General features: G+C 35.7%; 1 protein-coding gene across 13 annotated transcripts in view; it reads left to right on the forward strand.

Annotated features, from left to right (window-relative positions):
• Positions 1–21,689, forward strand: part of LOC145286100 (calcium-activated potassium channel slowpoke-like) — a 561,744-nt gene that overhangs the window by 372,697 nt on the left and 167,358 nt on the right. For all 13 annotated transcript variants that reach the window (XM_080134779.1, XM_080134782.1, XM_080134785.1 and 10 more), the window contains exons 10-14: positions 6,161–6,266; positions 10,369–10,521; positions 11,873–12,028; positions 15,518–15,630; positions 17,367–17,525. In XM_080134779.1, the coding sequence (XP_079990905.1) occupies positions 6,161–6,266; positions 10,369–10,521; positions 11,873–12,028; positions 15,518–15,630; positions 17,367–17,525 (687 nt within the window). The remainder of the gene's footprint in view (positions 1–6,160; positions 6,267–10,368; positions 10,522–11,872; positions 12,029–15,517; positions 15,631–17,366; positions 17,526–21,689) is intronic.

Here is a 21,689-nt window from a genome sequence, read left to right on the forward strand (position 1 = left end):
GTAATTTTGTGGGAACTTTTTGGAGATTTGCAAATCTATACATTTTTGGAAAGGTTTTGGTCTCAGGAATCAGAAAACCAATGTTTGCATTTGCCCGGATGCGTATATGGCGGCCATATTGGATTTACAAAATGGCCGCCATAAGATGTACGTTTTTGAATATCGCGGCTTCTAAATAAGCTGAAAAACTGATTTTAACTGCTAAACCTACATTTTCAGAGCCAGGGAAACCAATGGCGGTGGTTACAAAATTTTCCCAGATGTGTATATGGCAGCCATATTGGAATTTACAAAATGGCCGCTGTAAAATGTACGTTTTTTTAATATCTTCGCCTCTAAATAAGTCGGCACACTAATTTTAACTGCTAAACCTACATTTTCAGGGTCATAGAATCCAATGGTGGTAGTTATAAAGCAACAACATCTTTAACATTAACCTTTAGATGCATAACTGGGTTCAAACTGATGTGGTGTTGTTTTATTGCAATATCTTTGTAATAAAAAATATGTATCATTTATAAATTCATATTTCAGCTGTTCCTAAAAAATCTTGCTTTTATATCACTAATTCAAATTGTTAATTTACCTCTGATACTTTGAGAACTTGTAGTTTTTGTATTGCTATTCTAAAATTACTGTAATTCTCTCTTTGTCTGTAGGTGAGGCATGAGTGATGAGTCGCAAAGTAGAGAGGAAGCATGTCAAACCAAGGAGTCCATTAACTGGAAGCAGTGCATTCTCTGCCAGTCTGATCATAAAAAGAAAGTCTTGGTGCAACATCCTCGATTAGAGTCCTATGGGCTCGTACTGCAAGTAATTCTAGAGAGGGCTAGTTTGAATGATGGGGACTATATCCAAATCCAAAGGCGATTGCAGAACTGCACACCAGAAACATTGTGTGAAGAGAGGGCGGTCTGGCATCGCTCATGTCATTCGAGTGCAACTAACAAAGTTGAAATACAACGTGCAAGAGATCGCATCGCACACGCTTTAGCTACAGGACACTACACTGCCAAAAAGCCTGGGCAGAAAAGAGGAATTACAGAAGAGGCTGTTCCAGACACCTCTACATCTGGTTCTGCATTGCCATTCACACGATCACATACAAGTCCACTGGATAAGAAAGAGTGCTTCTTCTGCCAACAGGACAATGGCCAACAACTGTACCAGATCAGGACTGAGAATGCAGGTAAAACTCTCAAAGATGCTGTGGAAAGGTCCCATAATCCTGCACTGAAAACTAGGCTGAACACCTGCATATCACCAGGTGATGCACATGCAATTGATGCCCTATACCACAAAGCTTGCTGGACCCAAAATGTGTTCCATGCTCTTCGAGATACTAACACTAGAAAAACTGCTGAAGAACCCTTTCTACAAAAGGCGAGTCTGCTTGAGCTGGTAAATCTTATTGATGTAGAAACAAAAAACAAAGCATACCTTGAGATGGATGATATTGAAACGACTTATGTTAATATGCTTTGTTCGGAAGTTTTTGAAGTAGAAAATGGCTGAAAGAAAGGATCCTTACTTATTTGCCACACCTGAAGTCTGTTCGACCAAACATAAGGAAGCCAACTGTCCTCTACTCCCCAGATGCATGTGAAGAGGACATAGTTAATACCTCAATGACAACTGGTAAGGAGGAGAACAGCATGAAGACAATCTACAAAGCAGCACAGGTGATAAGGAAAAGCATTGTAACCTTCAAAGAGCCCAAGGAAAGAAATGTCATGCAGGTATCTAGTGACAATAATGATGTTCCAGCTGAATTATACACCTTAATCCATTGGATAATGGTTGGGCCTGCTGAAAAGCTGGAAACTGTAAAGAGAACTAAAGATGTTGACCGAGCAACACTGACGGTGAGCCAGAATATCATGTATGGGTTCAAATCCAGTAAACAGGTAAGGTACAAGCCAAGCAATGAATCAGCATTTAAGTCACCCCGTTCACGAGGGAATTCTCAGGTTCTGGGACTGGCACTGACTGTCCACCATGACACACGCAACAAGAAGCTGTTGAATCTTCTCAATGCTCATGGCTACGCTATTTCACATCGCCGTGTCCTTCTCATGGAAACTGCTCTGTCAAATGCTGTTGTAGAAAACACCAGAGCATACCATGGCCTCTATGTACCACCATTCCTGAAGAAGGGGACCTTTGTGTTTTTCGCCGTAGATAACACAGATTTTGCAGAGGATACTCCTGATGGGAAGGGAACCACCCACGGAACCATCACAGCAGTGTACCAGAAAGTTGACCCTTCTAAAGAACCTGTTGCAGAACCTTTGATTATAGGTGATGCAAAGAGTATATCAGTCACACCCTATCATGTAGACATGCTTCACTGTAATAAGCCCAAACCACAGGCTACCAAGAGGTCAGAACAGTTTGCCATTGGCCAGGGGATCTCAGAATCCTATCAGCTGACACAGCTTGGATGGGTTGTTGCATCTGCTTTATCCAGAATGAAACCTCGAGAAACCTCCAGCAAGATTCCAGGCTGGGCAGGATACAACTCACTGCTGTCTGAAAGCCTTCCCTTGACACAGGTTGGAGCCTTGCCACTACTCCCTGAGGTGGCACACGAGTGGTCAACTCTACTAACTGTGATCGTACAAGCAAATAAGCTGAGAAAGTTGGCAGTTGGGGAAGATCACCCCACAGTCATTACCTTTGACATGGCTCTTTATGAGAAGGTGGTGCAGCTCCTAGATGCCAGACCTGACTTGAAACAAATGGTTGTTCCCAGACTGGGTGAACTGCATGTCATAATGGCTGCCCTCAGAGCACTTGGTGCCTCCATGGAGAACTCAGGCATAGATGATGCCTGGGTGGAAGCAGGTGTGTATGGTCCTGCCACGACAAGGCAAATCCTGAAATGCACACACTACAAGCGAGCTCTCCATGCCCATATCTACTCATACATAGCACTCTATGAAATGGCTCTGGAGGAGTTCTTCAAGGACAACCCACAATTGAAAGATGTGTGCCTGACGGCAGCAGAAGGAGTAGAAGCTGCTTGCTCTGAGGATAAAGACACGAAGGCTGAATCCGTGAAGCAAGCAAACAGCACCCTTCAGGAAGCCTTGACCACTGCTGAGGTCATCACAGCATTTAAAAAATGGAAGGAACAGAAATCCCAGAATGCAATGTTCAAGGCCATGATGAGGTACCTAGATTGGGTGGAAGCAATTCTGTTCTTTGTAGCAGCAACTCGAAATGCTGACCTGGAACTCCATCTGCAAGCTGGAGAAGCACTTAGCAAACTGTTCTTTGCCATGGACCGCATCAAGTATAAGCGACTTTGGCCAAGATACATTGCAGATATGCATGACTTGAGAAGCAATCACCCTCATACATGGGAGGAATTACGAGCAGGCAATATATCAGTCACGGAAAGTGTCATTCCCTTCGTGTCTGTTGGGGCAGACCATGCATGTGAACACCTGAACAAACTGATGAAGACTAGCTCTGGCATAATAGGCATCTCCAACAATGCCAATGCTAGACAGAGATTTTTTCTGGCCACACCAGAACTTTCACGTCTGTCAAAAGAGTTCAAGAGTCAGTTTGGCATGGAAGCTGACAGAATCACAGAGCATCATGAGCTTGGACCAAGTGCAGTCAAGAGGGCACATGGTACAGTCGACAAGATCAAGGAAGCCTTGCTCAGCCATGGAAACCCCTTTACCACTAGTGGAAAAGCTGTACAATGTGATCACTAATGCCTACATCCCAGATGAGTATGTATCACAGATCTTGAATATTGATGTCACTGGACAGAAGTTGTATAAGGATTACATGTCAGAACGGATCAATGGAGATGTCAGCCTCTGGGCCCCTGTGAAGAAAGAGAACAACAAGATGTTCCTTTCTGGGAACAAGAAGATTACAGTGAAACTCAGAGACAATACTGTGGATCTGAAGGAGACCAAGGACCTGTTTGCAAAGCTGATGGTACTTGCCAGGTCAAGCCGAGACATCAACCAGAAAGAGGCCATAGGAAATCATGAATTCACTCTGACACCAAGAGCACTGTTTGCCCCTGATGGAATAATGCTGCCATGCTACAACAAGTCCAAGTTAATCCATCTACTTGAGAAGCTGACAAGAGAAGACATGCCCCATGAAGACCAGTCACCTCAAGCTGGAAATTCTACCCACCAAGATGCAACGTATACAGGATTTACAGAGCCCACATCTACTGGTCAGCCAAGTCGGAAGATAGCACTGGTGGATGGCATGGTGGTTGTGCAGGAGCTGAGCAAGAAACCAGCGACTCTAGTGACACTCAAGGATCTGAGTAGCTGCTTCAATGACAGACTGATGCAACTAACACGAGATTATGATGAAATCATCCTCGTTTTTGACACATACCGAGCAGATTCTCTGAAAAGTGCAACCAGAGAAAAACGAAGACAAGGAAAAGCTTCTGTTCAGTATCAAGTCAGAGATGACACTAACATCAAACACATCCCAATGAGGAGGTTCCTCTCCCATGACAAGACGAAGGCTGATCTGACTGACTATCTTGCTGCCCAAACTCTAGAGTATAACAAGGGATCATCCAAGCTGATCATCATATCTGCTTTTGGATACACTAAGAGCAACAGAGACCTGGTCTTTGAAGTAAATAACCATGAGGAAGCAGACACGCTGCTTATCCACCAGGCTGTGCTGGCTTCACAGCGAAACCCACCTGATGCACAGTTAGTATTTTTCTCTCCAGATACGGACGTTTTAGTGCTAGTCACAGCAAACTATGACCTATTGCTGAAAAACACGTCCATTTCTATGTCCTCTTGTGTTATACAAATTGAACCACTGTGGCGAGCTCTAGGTAAAGAAAGAGCAAAGGCTTTGCCAGCCTTCCATGCGTTCACTGGGACCGACAACACAGGGAGGTTCTCTCGTATATGCAAGACAACCTGGCTACAGATCTACCTCAAAGCAGACTCAGATGTTGTCAATGCTCTGCAAATGCTTATGGATGAAGCAGAAGTGACAGATGGAATGCTGTCAAAACTGGAATCCTTTGTATGTGCAGCTTACTCGCCAAAAGGGATCAACATAAAAACAATCCCTGAACTGCGATGGCATCTGTTTTGCAAGCATAGGGCAGAAAGTGACAGGCTCCCTCCAACACCCGGAGCTCTAAAGCAGCATATTTTAAGAGTCCATGTCGAAGCAAGGGTATGGGCACAAGCAACCATTGCTCTGCAGATTTCACAACTGGATCCCCTGGAAAATGGGTACTTCAAAGATTTGGATGGCACCCTAAAACCAACGACCACAGAGGTCCTCCCAGCCCCTAAGGCCATTCTTGAGATGATCACATGCAAATGTATATTTGACTGTTCTTCTGGCAGATGCTCCTGCAGGTCTAAAGACTTAGCTTGTACTGATATGTGTCGGTGCAGCAGCCAGTGCGAAAACGATGAAGATTCCCAAGCTGTGATGTATGAAAGTGATGTTGATGATGATGTTGATGATGATTATTATACATAGACTATGATCAAAAATCTAATTATGTTTAAGATGGTTGCACAAACATTCAAAGTTTACAGTTAAAAGGCATTTCAATAAAAATAATTTTCTGACTAACTGCCAGGGTTGTTAAGTTTTTTACTCATATGTTGGATTATGTGTTTCAAAAGGGGGGGGTACAAAAGATAAAATGATAACGTGGACCATTGACTTCCTTGACACTGAAAATGTAGGTTTAGCAGTTAAAATCATTGTTCCAACTTATTTAGAGGCCGCGGTATTACAAAACATACATTTGACGGCAGCCATTTTGTAAAATTCCAATATGGCTGCCATATATACATATGGGAAAATTTTATAACTACCACCAGTGGCTTTCTGGACCCTGAAAATGTAGGTTTAGCAGTTAAAATCAGTGTTCCAGCGTATTTAGAAGCCAAGATATTACAAAACGTACATTTTACGGCGGCCATTTTGTAAATCCAATATGGCCGCCATATAGGCATCTGGGCAAATGCAAACATTGGTTTACTGATTCCTTAGACAATAACCTTTCCAAAAATGTATAGATTTGCAAATCTCCAAAAACTTCCCACAAACGTTAAAATTGTGCCATTAGGAACCTGACTATATGTATCTTGTATATCATTTTCAATTATCTTTTCAGGCAGCTCCCTGATTTGGAGCTTGAAGGTTTACTAAAGAGGCATTTTACACAAGTGGAATTTTTTCAAGGGACTGTCATGGATGCTAATGATCTTGAAAGAGTAAAGGTAAAATATCTATGCTTTTTTTTGTTTTTTTATTTTGCCATTTTAAACAGTTATACAATGGCTCATACATGTAATATTATATTAATATTATATAGATCAGCTGTTTTCAAACATGAACATTCACAAACACTTAGCAGTTATGATTGTTGCATGGTATTAAGCATCATTCGTTCATTTCCTATGAACCTATACTCTGTGATAACTTAGGGGTTCGTTTAGGGGTAAAACAAACACTCCATTTTTGGGACTATTTTACCATATTTGTCCAAAATTTTCTGTGTATGTCTATTTAGCAGTTTTGCATGGTGCTGAACTCAAATTTAAATATGTTAAGGCCTTGAGGACTTTTGGAGCTAAATAGAGACAGGGCAAATGATGGACTTAGTAATTTTTTTTTTTTTTTTTTGCATGGTGCACAACTCAAATTTGCATATTTTAAGGCCTAAAACTGAACCGTTTGTTCATTTTCACCAGGATTTGACGTCCCCTAGGGACTTTGGGGGCTAAATGGGGGGGGGGGGGGTGCAGATGCTGAACTTAATCATTTTTTTTTATGCCTCGTTCACTGTGCACTCACAGGGGCCATGCAGATTAAATATGTTTTAAACTCTTTTTCAAAGTGTTTTTTAACATGTTTATGAAGTGTTTGCTCTTATATATATATATATATATATATATATATATATATATATATATATATTGTGTGTGTGTGTGTGTGTGTGTGTGTGTGTGTGTGTGTGTGTGTGTACTAGCCTGGGTGTCCGGCGTTTCCTGGGTGTTTGGAGGTGTGTGTGTTGAGCAAAAAAAAATAAATGTGGTAGTAGGCAGGCAGGCTCGGACCCATACCTCAAAGGAGTAATATAATGTGAAAAAAAAAAAAACGTGACGTCTTTGCCATAGCGTCCATCTTCAAACCGGAAGTGACGAAGATTTAAATTTAGGCTACTCAATCGAAAATAGGGGATGACTTTTGAAAATATCAGCGAAAAAAGCAACCCCCTCTTTCTAGAAAAGTGCCCAGTTCAGGGTGAAGGAATGAATGTTTTTAGCCAATTTTTCCATATTTGTCGTCAGAAGGGTGAGCTTAAAAATGATACCGATATCGTAAGGATCCGTCGCCTTTATCGAAAGTTTTAGGTAGGCATACATACATACATACATACATACATTTAGTAATGATTTTAAAAGTTTCTAAAAAAAAAATGGCTCGTGCAGCACTATCGAGAAAAAAACAAAACGTGTAGCTTACAATTTACTTTTTCCTTAGACGTTAATGCCTGACCTATAAAGACATATTTGCTGCAAGGCTAAAAATTAAAACATGAACCAATAGCTATTACGTTACGCATGTATATTTGTAATGCTGTCATTCGACCTTCACCTGGCATATTCTATGTTTTTAATTTTCACACTTTTGTACTGATTTTCCCTTGCTAAAACCCAAATATAAAGTTTTGCATGGGTTTGAATACCCTATGTATGAAGTTTCATATCTGTAGACCAAAAACTGACAGAGGAGTTTAGTAGGCAAAATTTTTTAACAAATATATATATATATATATATATATATATATATATATATATATATATATATATAGAAAGAGGTTTGTGTTTACTATCAGTTTTTTATGCAAATATTATGCAAGTATAAATCATGTAGAATATCTGCATGAATATAATTGCACGTAATAGTTATCTAAAGATGATCATCCCATGAGAAAACCGAAAAAACTAATAGGGAATTAATTAAAATTAATGTTTAAAAAATATGCAAATTGGCTAGATCTTTTGCAGATGAATGCAATTCCACGACCCATATATAAGAACATTGTATTTTTTTTTTAATAAATACAAAAAACGGTTTGTAATATATACACTAAAAAAAAAAATTATAGGAGTAAAGAATAGATTTAGCTCAAAACTAGTTATTGATTTCATTTTGTCAATCAGTTTTATATGATTTCAAAAGGTTCTAATTAATACAATAAAGTTTGCTGAGTTCTGTTGCAAAAACTCTTCCATCATTATACATCATTGCTATCGAAGCTATATTGACTGACAATTTAAACGGATACCATTCATGGTTTTCTAAAAGAGTTTACTGCAAAACTGAAGATTGAGAATTATGTCTATTCTGGTGGTGAAACCAGGAGATTACTCTTTGGATACGAAATAATTTCGTTTCATTTCTTTTGGTGCTTGTGTAGAATAAGAACTGCACTATCATTGGAATTTTATGGGCAGTTCACATAAATCGCCAATGTGTGTCGAAACACTGAGTCAATGAAATCACAGCAGCCAATGCCATTTAAGAAAACATGTATTTGTTATCATTTATTTATTATAAAAAAAAAAAATATTTATCTGTAGTTGAACAAAAAAAAACATAATACGAAAAAATCATATTATTTTAATTGGAATTCAGGGTTTGTATTACTGTACACATAGATTCGAAAAAGTTGTCAAAAAACAAATACAGAACAAATAAATGTTATCAAAGGCAAGATAAGTTACTTTTCTACCTAACTGGATATATTTTTTGTGTTTTTATTCAGTGTAACATGTTTATTCAGCTCGAAAAACATGCAATGTTTACCGATGTATTGGAAAATTCAAAATGGCACCCGACTGTCTCTCGGAGAGGGTACGTTTGGGAAAAGGTATTATAAATAATAAACTAGACAAAATACTGTTAGAAATTCGCTCAATATATGTTACCGTGACATAAGTTGACATGTATTCGGTTGTTTTCTAACAGTATTTTGTCTAGTTTATTATTTATAATACCTTTTCCCAAACGTACCCTCTCCGAGAGACAGTCGGGTGCCATTTTGAATTTTCCAATACATCGGTAAACATTGCATGTTTTTCGAGCTGAATAAACATGTTACACTGAATAAAAACACAAAAAATATATCCAGTTAGGTAGAAAAGTAACTTATATTGCCTTTGATAACATTTATTTGTTCTATATTTGTTTTTTGACAACTTTTTCGAATCTATATGTACAGTAATACAAACCCGGAATTCATTATTGAGATGAGTATTATTGATATTCATTTTTATTTATTGCGGACTTTTATTCTCATCTTTATTAGTTGGTGTTTCATGACGTTTCAGCCAACTATTCCTCTAGCCTTCGTCAGGTGGTAACCGCGCCGGATAGGAACTTCGAATCTCCTAACTGCATTCTCAGCAAACACTGCCATCTGTAGTTGTTGTCGTCTCACCACGTTTTGGCGAAGTAAGTCTCTGACCGACTTTGGGTAGGATTGAAACCGTTATCTTCAGACAATGCTCATCTGGAACCGTAGAGATTCAACGTCTCTATCTACTAAGGCCACCATTCGACCACATATGGCGTATTGTTATCACATTTGGGCTGGTGCACCTGCTGCTAGTCTCTCACTCCTGGACAGAGTTCAAAAGAGAGTCACTAACCTAATTAGTCCTGAACTGCCAGCTGGACTTCAGCCTCTGTTCCATTGACAAAATATTGCATCCCTCTGTCTGCTTTACAAGTATTCTAATAGTAGATGCTCCAATGAACTACAAACCCTTGTACCCCCTCGACGTAAATACCCTCGACAAACCTGACAATCAGCAAAATCCCACCCCTACACAGTAGAGATCCCTAGATGCCAGAAAGCCTTCTACTCTAATAGTTTCTTCCCCAGAACTGCTGATTGGAATTTACTTCCAGATTCGTGTTTTCCAGACATGCAGAAAATCAAGTGTAATGCCAATAGACATCTTGCTGCTAAACTCCCTAAATAGTGTCCCTGCAACTATGTCCCAGATAGTAGCCCTCTGCATCAAAGTGGCACTATGCCTTGTTTTGGAGTGAAAATGCAATTTAAAAAAATCTGAAATAAGAGGTAACAAACTTAGGGAGTGGTTGTGATATAGGTAATGACGTACTTTCAGTTACAGACTGACAAACACGTAATACCTATTACAAGAAGATGTTAGTACATATCTGAGCAATAACTTGCTAAAACAGACAAAAATCTCCCTTATAGTAATGCTATATATAAAAGAGACTACTTTTTAATTTAATATTGTTTTTTACTTTGAGCATTATTTTTGTTTATATTTTCAGATTCAACAAGCCGATGCATGTCTGGTGCTCGCAAATAAGTACTGTGAGGATCCCGATCAAGAGGATGCTGCCAACATCATGAGAGTAATCTCAATCAAAAACTATCATTCAGAGATTAAAGTTATCGTCCAGTTATTGCAGTATCACAATAAGGTTTGAAACTGTTCTTTATACTTTCTACTCTCTTATCACTGATATTTACCTACAATCTTTGTGGTACTCTTTTCTTTTCTTTCACGGCCATGCCTTCCCTAGCATATTTCACTGTCCCCATAGTTCTTCTTTCTTTCAAAATGTCTTGAGCATGGTGGAGCTATATCATATAGTTATCCACAAATATATTTCATCATCTCTATGACTCATCAGTGTGGCAAGACCTAGTGAGTCCAGTGAATATCTGCTGCTCTATCAACTTAGCTACAAAACTGCTAGTAGCAGTGGGAGAAATTGTATCACATTATAAAGGATACATTTTATTTATATATATTTTTATCCACAATACTGATAACTGAAAGTATTCAATTATTCTTAAAGAAGAGCATTACCTCAATGCTAAGTGGAAATCATTAAATATTTTAATCATGCAAAGAATTTCTCTCAACTATTATATAAAAAGAACTTTGTGTATGTATGTGTGTGTGTGTGTGTGTGTGAGTTTGTTCCCTATGGGCTCTGAAACGGCTGGGCTCATTTTTATGAAATTTCACACAAATGTACTTTATGTATCTGGTAGTGTTCTTAAATAGGTTTTTTTATCGGAATGTCTTCGATAAGTATCAATAATTGATAATCAAAAAAATCAGATGAAAGAGAGAACAGGCGATTTTGACCAAAGTTGGCACCTTATACAACCTAACATCACAAATGCATTTGATAATAATCACACAAGCCGAAAGGCCCGACATATAAAATCAACAGTAGGTTCTTTGATATGACAAGGAGACTGTTCGGGATGAATGTTTCTGTTTAAAGTACAATTCAACAATAATATTTGACATTTTCATTTAAACTTAGATTCAAGCTTCATCACCACAAAAGCAGAAACGAAAGACATATAAAATCAACCGTGGGTTCTTTGATATGATAGCGGCGCGTTTGAAATGAATTAAAGTAGAATAAATAGTAGTAGTTAGTTTGACCTCACAGGTACATCAAGTATAGATTATTTTTAATAGAAATCAACTTTTTATCTTTAGATTATTATTATTTGTCTTTTTTTTTTTGTATTTTTTGATAGGATTTTTTTGATTGTATTTTTTATATGATTTTTTTAATTGTATTTTTATATGATTTTTTTAATTGTATTTTTATATAATTTTTTTTAATTGTATTTTTATATGATTTTTTAATAGTATTTTTATATGATTTTTAATTGTATTTTTTTATGATTTTTTTAATTGTATTTTTTGATAAGTTTTTTAATTGTATTTTTATATGATTTTTTTAATTATATTTTTTTATATGATTTTTTTATTGTATTTTTTTGTTTTGTTTTTGTTTGTAGGCATATTTACTGAACATTCCAAGCTGGGATTGGAAACGTGGCGATGATGCTGTCTGCATTGCAGAACTGAAATTAGGTTTCATTGCTCAGAGCTGTTTGGCTCCTGGTTTTTCCACGTTGATGGCTAATTTATTTACAATGAGATCCTACAAACCAGTAAGTGATTTCAACATGTTTATTTGCATAATTATCAATGACGATTGACATTTTGGGAAATTGGGGTGGGGTGGGCAAATTTTGGATATCTTTCCAAGTTGGTCTCTAATACATATAGTTTAAATCTCATGCAAATTAGAGTTGTTTGAAATTTTTGAGAAGATTGTCATTTTTTTAACATAAGATGCCAAGGAAAGGTCAGCTAAACCTTTGGTAGAGAGAAGTCCTACCATTGGCTAATGAAAACATTAACCCTTAAGAGGGAAAAAACTAAACATCTGATTGGTTAGCTAGCTCGACTAAATGCCACGTGAATATATAAAAACGCTCAGTAACATGAATTTCATGCACTTTAACCTGACGATTCTCTACAGGGATGGGACAAGGATACATTTGTGTAGCTTAATTATCATAAATATATTTTAATAATTTACTATATATATATATATATATATACTACATTACATATCAGAACAACATTGGTACCGTCAGTTTCAAATCTAATGTTGTTGTTATCTTCTGTAACGCATATATAAATAAAAAAATAAATAGTACTCTTTATTTTTTAACTTTCTCAATAATCGGGTGCTCTTCTGGGGTTCTCTTCCACTAAACTTATATACATATATATCCTAAGGCCTGCACAGTGCAATGAGAATATTTACACATTACTCTTTCCTTAATTAAATAAATGGTCTGGTTGTAAATTTCAGAAACTTGAAGAATTTCCAAATTTGCTGCAGCCAAAACATTTTCTTTGTGATAATCAAGAGAAGACCACTCAGTGAGAAACAACTTTGAAATGATTAAAATAATCGTCAAACACTGCTCCTGATTATGACCTTTCTTAGATAGGTTTTTACTAGGTGATCATTGCTTATCAAGGTTCAAAGGCCACTCTAGGATACAGATTAATAAGTGTCGGACAAACTGTGACATAACTGAGCGATGATCAGTAATGGTAGGACTAGGATAGGATTTGATTATTTACAAGAACGACTTATTTCCATTAGATTTGAAGATGACCATATTGTAGTAATCTGTACGGTGCAATCACATTGACACACCAGTTCTTGCCAGATCACTGAAGTTAAGCAACGTTGAGCCTGGCCAGTACCAGATGAGTGACCATTTGGGAAGGCTAGACACTTCTGGGAAGTTTGGGTGTGGAGACAGCACCCTCACCCCGACAAAAGAACTCCTCACTACAAAAGCATCTACAAAGTTGTAGATGGCCTATGCCCTTCCAGGGGCTCAAGGCTATGGATGTTGTAGTAATCTGGGAAGCAGCCCTACAGAATTGTGTTCCACAGATGAGCAGTTCTAGGAAAAACTTTGCTCATGGAATTTTCGTTTAGTTTTAGGCACTTATAGCGAATAAGAGAAATTATTTACAATTGTTGTATCTATGTTTCTTGTGTATATTTTTATGTTTTCATTCATTAGTTGATAGCTATGAACCTAGGTGTAAAAAAAAATCTATTGTGTTCTTATTTATGCCTCAGAAGAAAACAAATCCGTTAACATACGACAGAATACTATTCATGCATCTGTGAAAGAGACATACTGACAGCTCTGTTATTTCAGCTGTGTGAAACCCGGTTTGCCACCATTTTTTTTTTTTCTTTTTAACAGAATGTCCCAACATTCTGTTAAGCATGAAATTCCAGACTGACTTTGTTTATCTAGCCTTTCGTCAAGATCATCCGCACAGCTTACTTAACACGCACATTCTTTGGTAGGATCCCGGTTTATTATTATAATTTTGGCACCTCTACAAAAAGATTGGCGTAATATACTTCATTTCCATATATGTTCGTACATACAGGTTGATTACTTACTGATAACAGCAACTGTTTAGGAGAGAAGAAAGTGAACCTTGGGTTTACTTTCGACAACCTTATAACTTTCGCTTCTTTTGTTCTTTAATTCTTGCATTCTGTGAACCATGTTTTAGAGAAAAGGAGAAGAATTTCTATTTTCTAGGCCAAAATATATCCATTTAATTCTTATTTAATTCTTGTTTTTAAACTTGAAGTAGAATTTTTTTTTAGCTACTAATATCAAGTAACTTCATGCCTTGTCTGGGGTGATTTCCATAAAAAAGTAATTAATCTGAATCCGCTTATATTGATTTTAATTTCACTTGTGGATGGGGCATCCTCTCTGTTAACAGATGTCCGGTTTTAGTAAAAAATAAAAAGCGATAGACAATGAGGAACGCATATAAAAATATGAATAAAAACAAAAAAAAATAAGTACTGCCAGATCAGCACTCATTATTTTTTAACTGGCAGACATTTTTTACTAATTGATCACCATTTTTGAATGCCAAACTCCACTCAAAGTTTCAAAGGTTTTATTGGGGAGAGAAAATTTGTTCATGAGGGGAGAGACTAAAATTAATTCCTTCTTACTTAATTTTCTGACTTAGCCTTAAAAATAATCGACAAATGGACAGGTCTGGAGAAATATTCTCATAGATTTCTACATTGTCAGGCATGTCTAGCCTAGCCACTTTCTTGCCTTGAACTGCCTTGAAATTCTCTCCCATTCTGTACACATGATCATTTCTTATGTAATATCATCAACGCATACTTCTAGTGTGTTTTATCTGGAGAGCTAACCCTTGACTGTCCTTCACGGCTCACTCATGCTAGATGCACTGGGTCTATTTCTATTTGCCACCAGGTTATCCTGTCCTATACTTAAAGGTGCTTGTTGGCCAGTGTCTCCATCATTCTGTTTAAATTTACTCAGGCTAATAAGAATCTAAAGTAATAAATATCTAAAACTAGGACGGATTTTAGGAAAAGATATTTCGCATGAAACAAATTAGAAAAATGTTAACTTTCACATAAATGAACCAGATAGATTTGTTAAGATTTTAACTCAGCATAATTGATTTGATTGTGACGACATTCATCAACATAAGGAAATGGATCATCTCTGTTTATCAAGTACTAAAAAACACAATTTCATTTTTTCTATAAGAATACACTTTTGTTTTATGTTTCTGAATTTTTGAGATGAGGATTGATTATTTGTATTATTTGGATTCTTTGTAATACTGTTCTCATATTGAGTTTTGTTTTCACAACGTTTCGGTCGATGTAACCACCAATCTTCTTCAGGTGTATCTTGCTAAACTCTGGAATCTTTCTATCGAATTCGGGACAACACTCAAAATACAATTGTGAATTACTTAGGACTTCTACTCAATCATGGCCAGTGGAACTCGTTACCCCTGTGGATTAAATAAAGGGTCCTATTCAAAATTCTGTACAGATTTTTGAGTTCAACAGAAAGATTCTTGAGTTTGACAGGATACACTTGAAAAAGGTCTAAGATTACATCAACCACAACATTGTAGAAAATAACACTCAACATTCAAGATGAGAACAGCAGTGCGAAAAATAGAAATAACACTTGTTTTGCTGTCAATTGTTCATCACAAATAATTTCTTTACTACTTTTCTTTTATTCTAGTCACCCTATATGGCCCAGTGGCAGAATGATTATATGCGTGGTACAGCGATGGAAATGTATACAGAATACCTGTCCAGTTCTTTCAATGGGATGACATTTCCAGAAGCAGCAGAGTAAGTATACTACTAAACGGTAGATTTATATACAAAAAGAAAGTTCTTTGTGTATCTTTGAAATATGTGTTCATATAACAGTTTCCCCACTTCTTTATGTAATCCTTTGCATTATTGTTGTATTCTGCAAGATTCTTCAAGCTACACTGGTTGAGCAGTAGAAAGCAGACAAGGTAATGTTGCATCATATGGTCTCCGCTCCACATTTACAGATGGTTGGATCAGTTTTGTAGCTCTGTCTGGTCATACCAACTCTTGATCACCCCATTTCTATTCTCAAGTGATTGAATGCTTTCCACTGGAATCAGAGTGCTGCTGAACTGAAAGCAATGCCATTGAAGTGGTGCAGATTGTCTAGGTTCATGTGTTTCAGGCAGCCAGTGATCAAGCGGCAAGTGTTGTTCAATCCTCAGTTTAGTTTGTTGGCATGTGTTGATCTCTTCCAAAAAGGTCAAACATACTTTTGAAAAGTTGCTGGATTCTTATTTTCCATTTTGAAAGCCGATGAAAATTCTAATTTATTGGTACACCATCTCTTTGCACTAGTGAAGAATTTGTTTCATGAAACCTGGATTCTATTTGAAGAAATTAAACACACATATATATTTATGTATATACCTCTTCCACACACACACACACACACACAAACACACACACACACACACACACACACACACACACACACACACACACACACAGAACTTGAATGCCTACTAGACACCCCCATTTATACAGGGGCTTCTTAAAGATCTTGACATTAGGATTTGAAGTAAATCCTAATCAAATATGTCTCCATAAGCTATCATGTCCCCCAGATTGTGGACATGGGCACATTCTCTATTAAAGAAAATGAAAAACCGTAGGCAATGAGAAACTCATATAAAAATTTGAATAAAAGCAAAAATAAATATTGGCGGGCTAGCATGCAGGATAAAAAGGACCCTAGAACCCGTTTATACACCAAGCAGAAAGCGATGAACAATAGTGTAAACTTTCTTATCTCTGGAAATGGCACTCCAGCCATGACGAGGACTAACCAGGATCAGACGTCAGGCCTTGATGAAAAGGACCCTGGCATCCTTATATAGCAAAGCAAAAAAAAAATAATAATAATAATAGTAGTAGTAGTAGTAGTAGTAGGTTTGAAAGAAGGTACTACTGTTTTGCTGTTATTATTCAAAGTTTGAAAAGTGGAGTAAGACATCAAACAAAATCCTAGCCAAGAAGATCAAAGAACTGGCCTCCATGAAAAGAAAAAAATAAAGACAAGACAGACAGGACATAACATGTTGGCAAATATATTAGCACATTTATTATTGCAAAATATATTAGCACATTTATTATTGCAAAATATATTAGCACATTTATTATTGCAAAATATATTAGCACATTTATTATTGCAAAATTTATTAGCACATTTATTATTACAAAATATATTAGCACATTTATTATTGCAAAATATATTAGCACATTTATTATTGCTAAATTTATTTAACAAAGAAAGTGTCAGTTTACTTTTTTTTTATTTTATCTTCAAAAAATGTGTTTTATAGCAAGTGTTTTATTTTATTTTACTTTTGTTAGTTTGAAGAGATCAAGGGGCTCCTTTCTGGGGCTAACACTTGATTCTATTATAATTTAAATTTATATCCGAGGGCTCTTTTAAGAATAGACACTGTTCCCTTTATGGGTGCTATCTGTATTTCCTTACAGCTTGGTTTATCTGTATATTTCAGGTTGTGCTTTACTAAACTAAAACTACTTCTTCTAGCCATTGAGGCTCGTCTTGGAGATAGTAGAGAGAGTTCACTGGCAATCAACCCTGGACCAAAGATTAAAATTGAAAGAGCAACTCAAGGATTCTTCATTGCTGAATCAGCAGAAGAGGTGAAAAGGTGAATGGAGCACTTTTTTCTTTCTGAGGTTTTAATTTTATATTTTGGTTTCCTGAAAGTGACAACATCAAAGAAAACATTAGATAGAAAATCAATGAGAACTTCATATATTTGATGCAAGCTGAAGTACTTTTTATTCAACACTTGGATTACGGTTATTTATATTTGTAAAACTATAATATGTCAATAATATGGAATTTCTCTCTTTGTTCTGGTGTTACAAGATCAGGCTGTCTGAAGATGTTAGATAAAATGTACCAAATATTGACTTTCACTTTGACATATAGATGTTTGAGGTCCAGGTTTTGGACCTGTTCATCGTTCCAAGGGAAAAATTTCCTAGACAACTTTGTGGCATGCATAGCACAGAAACCCAGGAATTTGCACTTCCATTTAAGAGGATGGACAATATAAACTCGGCAGCAATCTCCAATGGGCGTCAAGTCTGCTTTTGAATGTGTTTACTGTTTCTGCTTGTACAACTGCATCTGGGAGATAATTCCATGTGTTGACAACTCTCTGTGAGAAGGTCCCTTTGCGGACATCTATTGTTTTTTTCTCTTACCCTTTGCAAAACTCAATCATGTTCTGCTACCCCCCCCCCAAAAAAAAACAACAATTTTCCTGTACAAAGCAACCAAACAAAACACCATGAATAAATATTTAAAAATATAATGAACTTGAAGCATAAAAACTAAATACACTATAACACAAAAAAAAATAATCAAGCAGTTCCAACTATCGTTACCAATCCTCCAGAGAAACCGATAAAACCCCATTTATTTGAATGGGCTTGGGGCCTTAATGATCGGTGACTACAAAGCATATAAAATCAGTTGTGAGTATGACAAGAAACGATATAAAGAAATAGTTAAAGAAAAAAGATATTAAAAAAATTAATGTATAAAAACTGCTACAAAAATGACTGGATTTCGCATTAAATAATCTGAAAAGGGTTGACATGCAATAAAACAACTAAATTTCACTTTGCACACACACACACGCACACACACACACACACACACACACACACTTTTTTTTCTTTATGCAACGTATGATTGCACATGCTATATTCTGTCCTTATCGGTCCTCAAAGAAGAGTGCTATCACAGTTTTAGTGGTGGTTAAGGTGGTACTGACACCGGTTTGTGCCACCAGACAAGTTACTATTTTATATTCGTGTACTTCTTCTTGTCTTTTTCTGTTTGCAACTTATTTGTTTTGTTGGCGATAATGTTTTATAGCAGTTCTCATGTTCACATACTGTTACTTGAGAATGTTTTACAAAGGTTCATCTTTTTAGGGTATTTTTGATCAAATTATTTGTGACCACATCCAACTGAAAACTTGTTTGGTTACAATCTAAATCTAAAAGTGATGGCTGCATTTAGTAACCGACTTATCATGCCTATTTTTGGAGAGGAAAAAAGTCGTTGAACATTCAGTAAAATCACCTAAACTTGATTAGTAGCACAGGACATATCCAATTCTTTTCCACATAGTATCCTCAAAGCAATTCACACACTCACGCATATATATATATATATATATATATATATATATATATATATATATATATATATATATATATATAGTAAGTTATAAAATATATATGGCAATTAAGCTACACAGAATATTCCGCGTTTCATCCACGCTAAGATTCATCAGGCATAATGCATGGATGAAACGCGGAATATTAAGGTTAAGCTACACAGAATATTCCGTTTATGCCTGATGAATCCTAGCGTAGATGAAATGCAGAATATTCTGTGTAGCTTAATTGCCATATATATTTTATAACTTATTACCTAGCTCTACCTACGTATTGAGCACTGTTGAAGTAAATACTTAAAGTTTATGCATAGATTTATATTTTCGTATATTAATTTATGTGATTAAATAAAATAACCGTGTATATATATATATATATATATATATATATATATATATATATATATACAAGGTCCTGGATATGACCTTAAACTATATCTGATGGTGAGACCCGATATTGCAAGCTTTGGGGAGTGTGGAGCCACTCTTTAATTGCCATTGCTCCCAGGTTCACTCTGACCCGGATTGGTAGGACCTGTTAAAAAAACAACTTGAAAAAAAAACCAAATATATTCTATTAAAGAATCATTTTTAATAACTACAGACACCAGAGTTTCATTCTTTTGGGAATCATCAGTGCAGGGAGTTACAATTACCGCTGGTCGAAACATTCGAACCTGATTATGAAGCCACCTCTGACTCTATTAGCAAGGAGAAAACCATTCGGCCAATGTGAACCACAGCAAGAATATAGTTGAACTTAAAATTTATATAAAGCATAAATATCATTCAAGAAGGTTGAGAGTGATCAAGTGATTTTAACATATATATATATATATATATATATATATATATATATATATATATATATATATGTATATATATATGTATATATATATGTGTGTGTGTGTATAAAATAAAGAATAAACAGGCAAAATGCGTTAAAACATGCTTAGATACAGAAAAAAGAATTTTCTTGTATTTCTTTTTTTAAAGTTTAGTATTTCAACTTAAAAGAGAGGAAGAAAATGTTCTTTTTCTGCATCTACGCATGTTTTAAAACAGTTTGTCTGTTTACTCTTTATTTTTCATTTATTTCAAGATGCTTCTACTGGCTGACACATTTTAAATTATATATATATATATATATATATATATATATATATATATATATATATATATATATATATATATATTACTTTAAATTTACAAAACATATTTTTAATATTAAATATTTACCAAACTTTTAAGGATTAAATATTTAATATAAAAAAATGTTTTGTAAATATATTTTTTCTTTTAAATCATAAAAAATTTTGTAAATAAATTTTTTTAAAATCTTGCTCGCGAACATTCGACCGTGTCTGCTATTTGACGTGCTTACAAACAATCAATGGCAATGTCAAGGTCGAACAACCGGTATCACTTCAAATGTGCGCCAGTTTTCATCTTCTGCTACAGGGTATTTATTCTTTATTTGGTCTCTTTTATTTAACATATTTATGCATAGTGTCCAACTAGTTGACAGACTAGGATAGACTGAACAATGGACAGGATGTCCAACTGACAGACGAACCAAACAATTAAAAGACATATGAACCATCTGTAATGTTTGTCTGTTGGTTCGCTAGGCTGTCGATTTGTTAGTCTGTCAACTAGTTGAGTGCTAAGTATAAATGTTTCTTTTTTAATTAGAGAAATAAAGTTTCTTTTTTAATTAGAGAAATCAAATTTTTAAATCAATCTAAAATAGTCTTTTGTGATTAGTGCCTGAAGATAAATGCAATGCAAAGTGTTGGCTTTAAACTTCCATAATTCTTCCTGAGTTTGACTTGGCGTCTTTTAAGACGGTCAGAGGATAATACAGATGAAACCTTGTGAGATGAACAACCAGCTTGAAAACTGAAAATTCCACATTCCAAAAATACAAAAAAAAGCATTAGTTGAGATTTCTCCTTATTCACCTTCCAATAATAAAAAATATTGTTCCAATTAATCTTTGAATCTAGTATATAAAATAAAGTCAGTCTGTCTTTAAAAGTCAGACCCAAATAGAAACATTTCTGACATATCAATAATTGTTTATATCTAGCTTCATCTTCCTTCCACTATGCCATTGTCAAAAAAAATAATGTTTTGCTTGTGTCTTTGAAAAAATAGCTTTTCTTGCTAAAAAGATTATTACAATGGAGACAAATTAAATAATGATCTAAAAAGCTGACTCATGATTTTTTCCTAAGAATAACTTAAATTATGTAAGAGACATAACTCTTAACTTTTCACTTGAATGTTAAAAGGGCCGTTACCTCCCTTTGCAGAATAACTTTTTCCCTCACCTCTATATAAGTACAATTATGTGACCACTTTACATGCTTCTGTGCACATGTGTGCTTCTCGCCTATCCTAAATAGACCTAGCATAGAATTTAATACAATCTAGGAACCATTGATTATAAATAATAGATTAAAACACTATTAAAATAATTTTCTATTATATAAAGGAGAGCTGTTTGTGTGTGTCTGCTAACAACTGGAACTGGGTCGAAACTGGTACCAGCTGAAAGGTCAGTGCCCTGGATGCATAATATGTGAAAATTAGAAAAATGGATTACTC

This window comes from Euprymna scolopes, chromosome 10 (genome assembly GCF_053919585.1).
Source record: "Euprymna scolopes isolate OS-2025 chromosome 10, ASM5391958v1, whole genome shotgun sequence".
NCBI lineage: Eukaryota > Metazoa > Mollusca > Cephalopoda > Sepiida > Sepiolidae > Euprymna > Euprymna scolopes.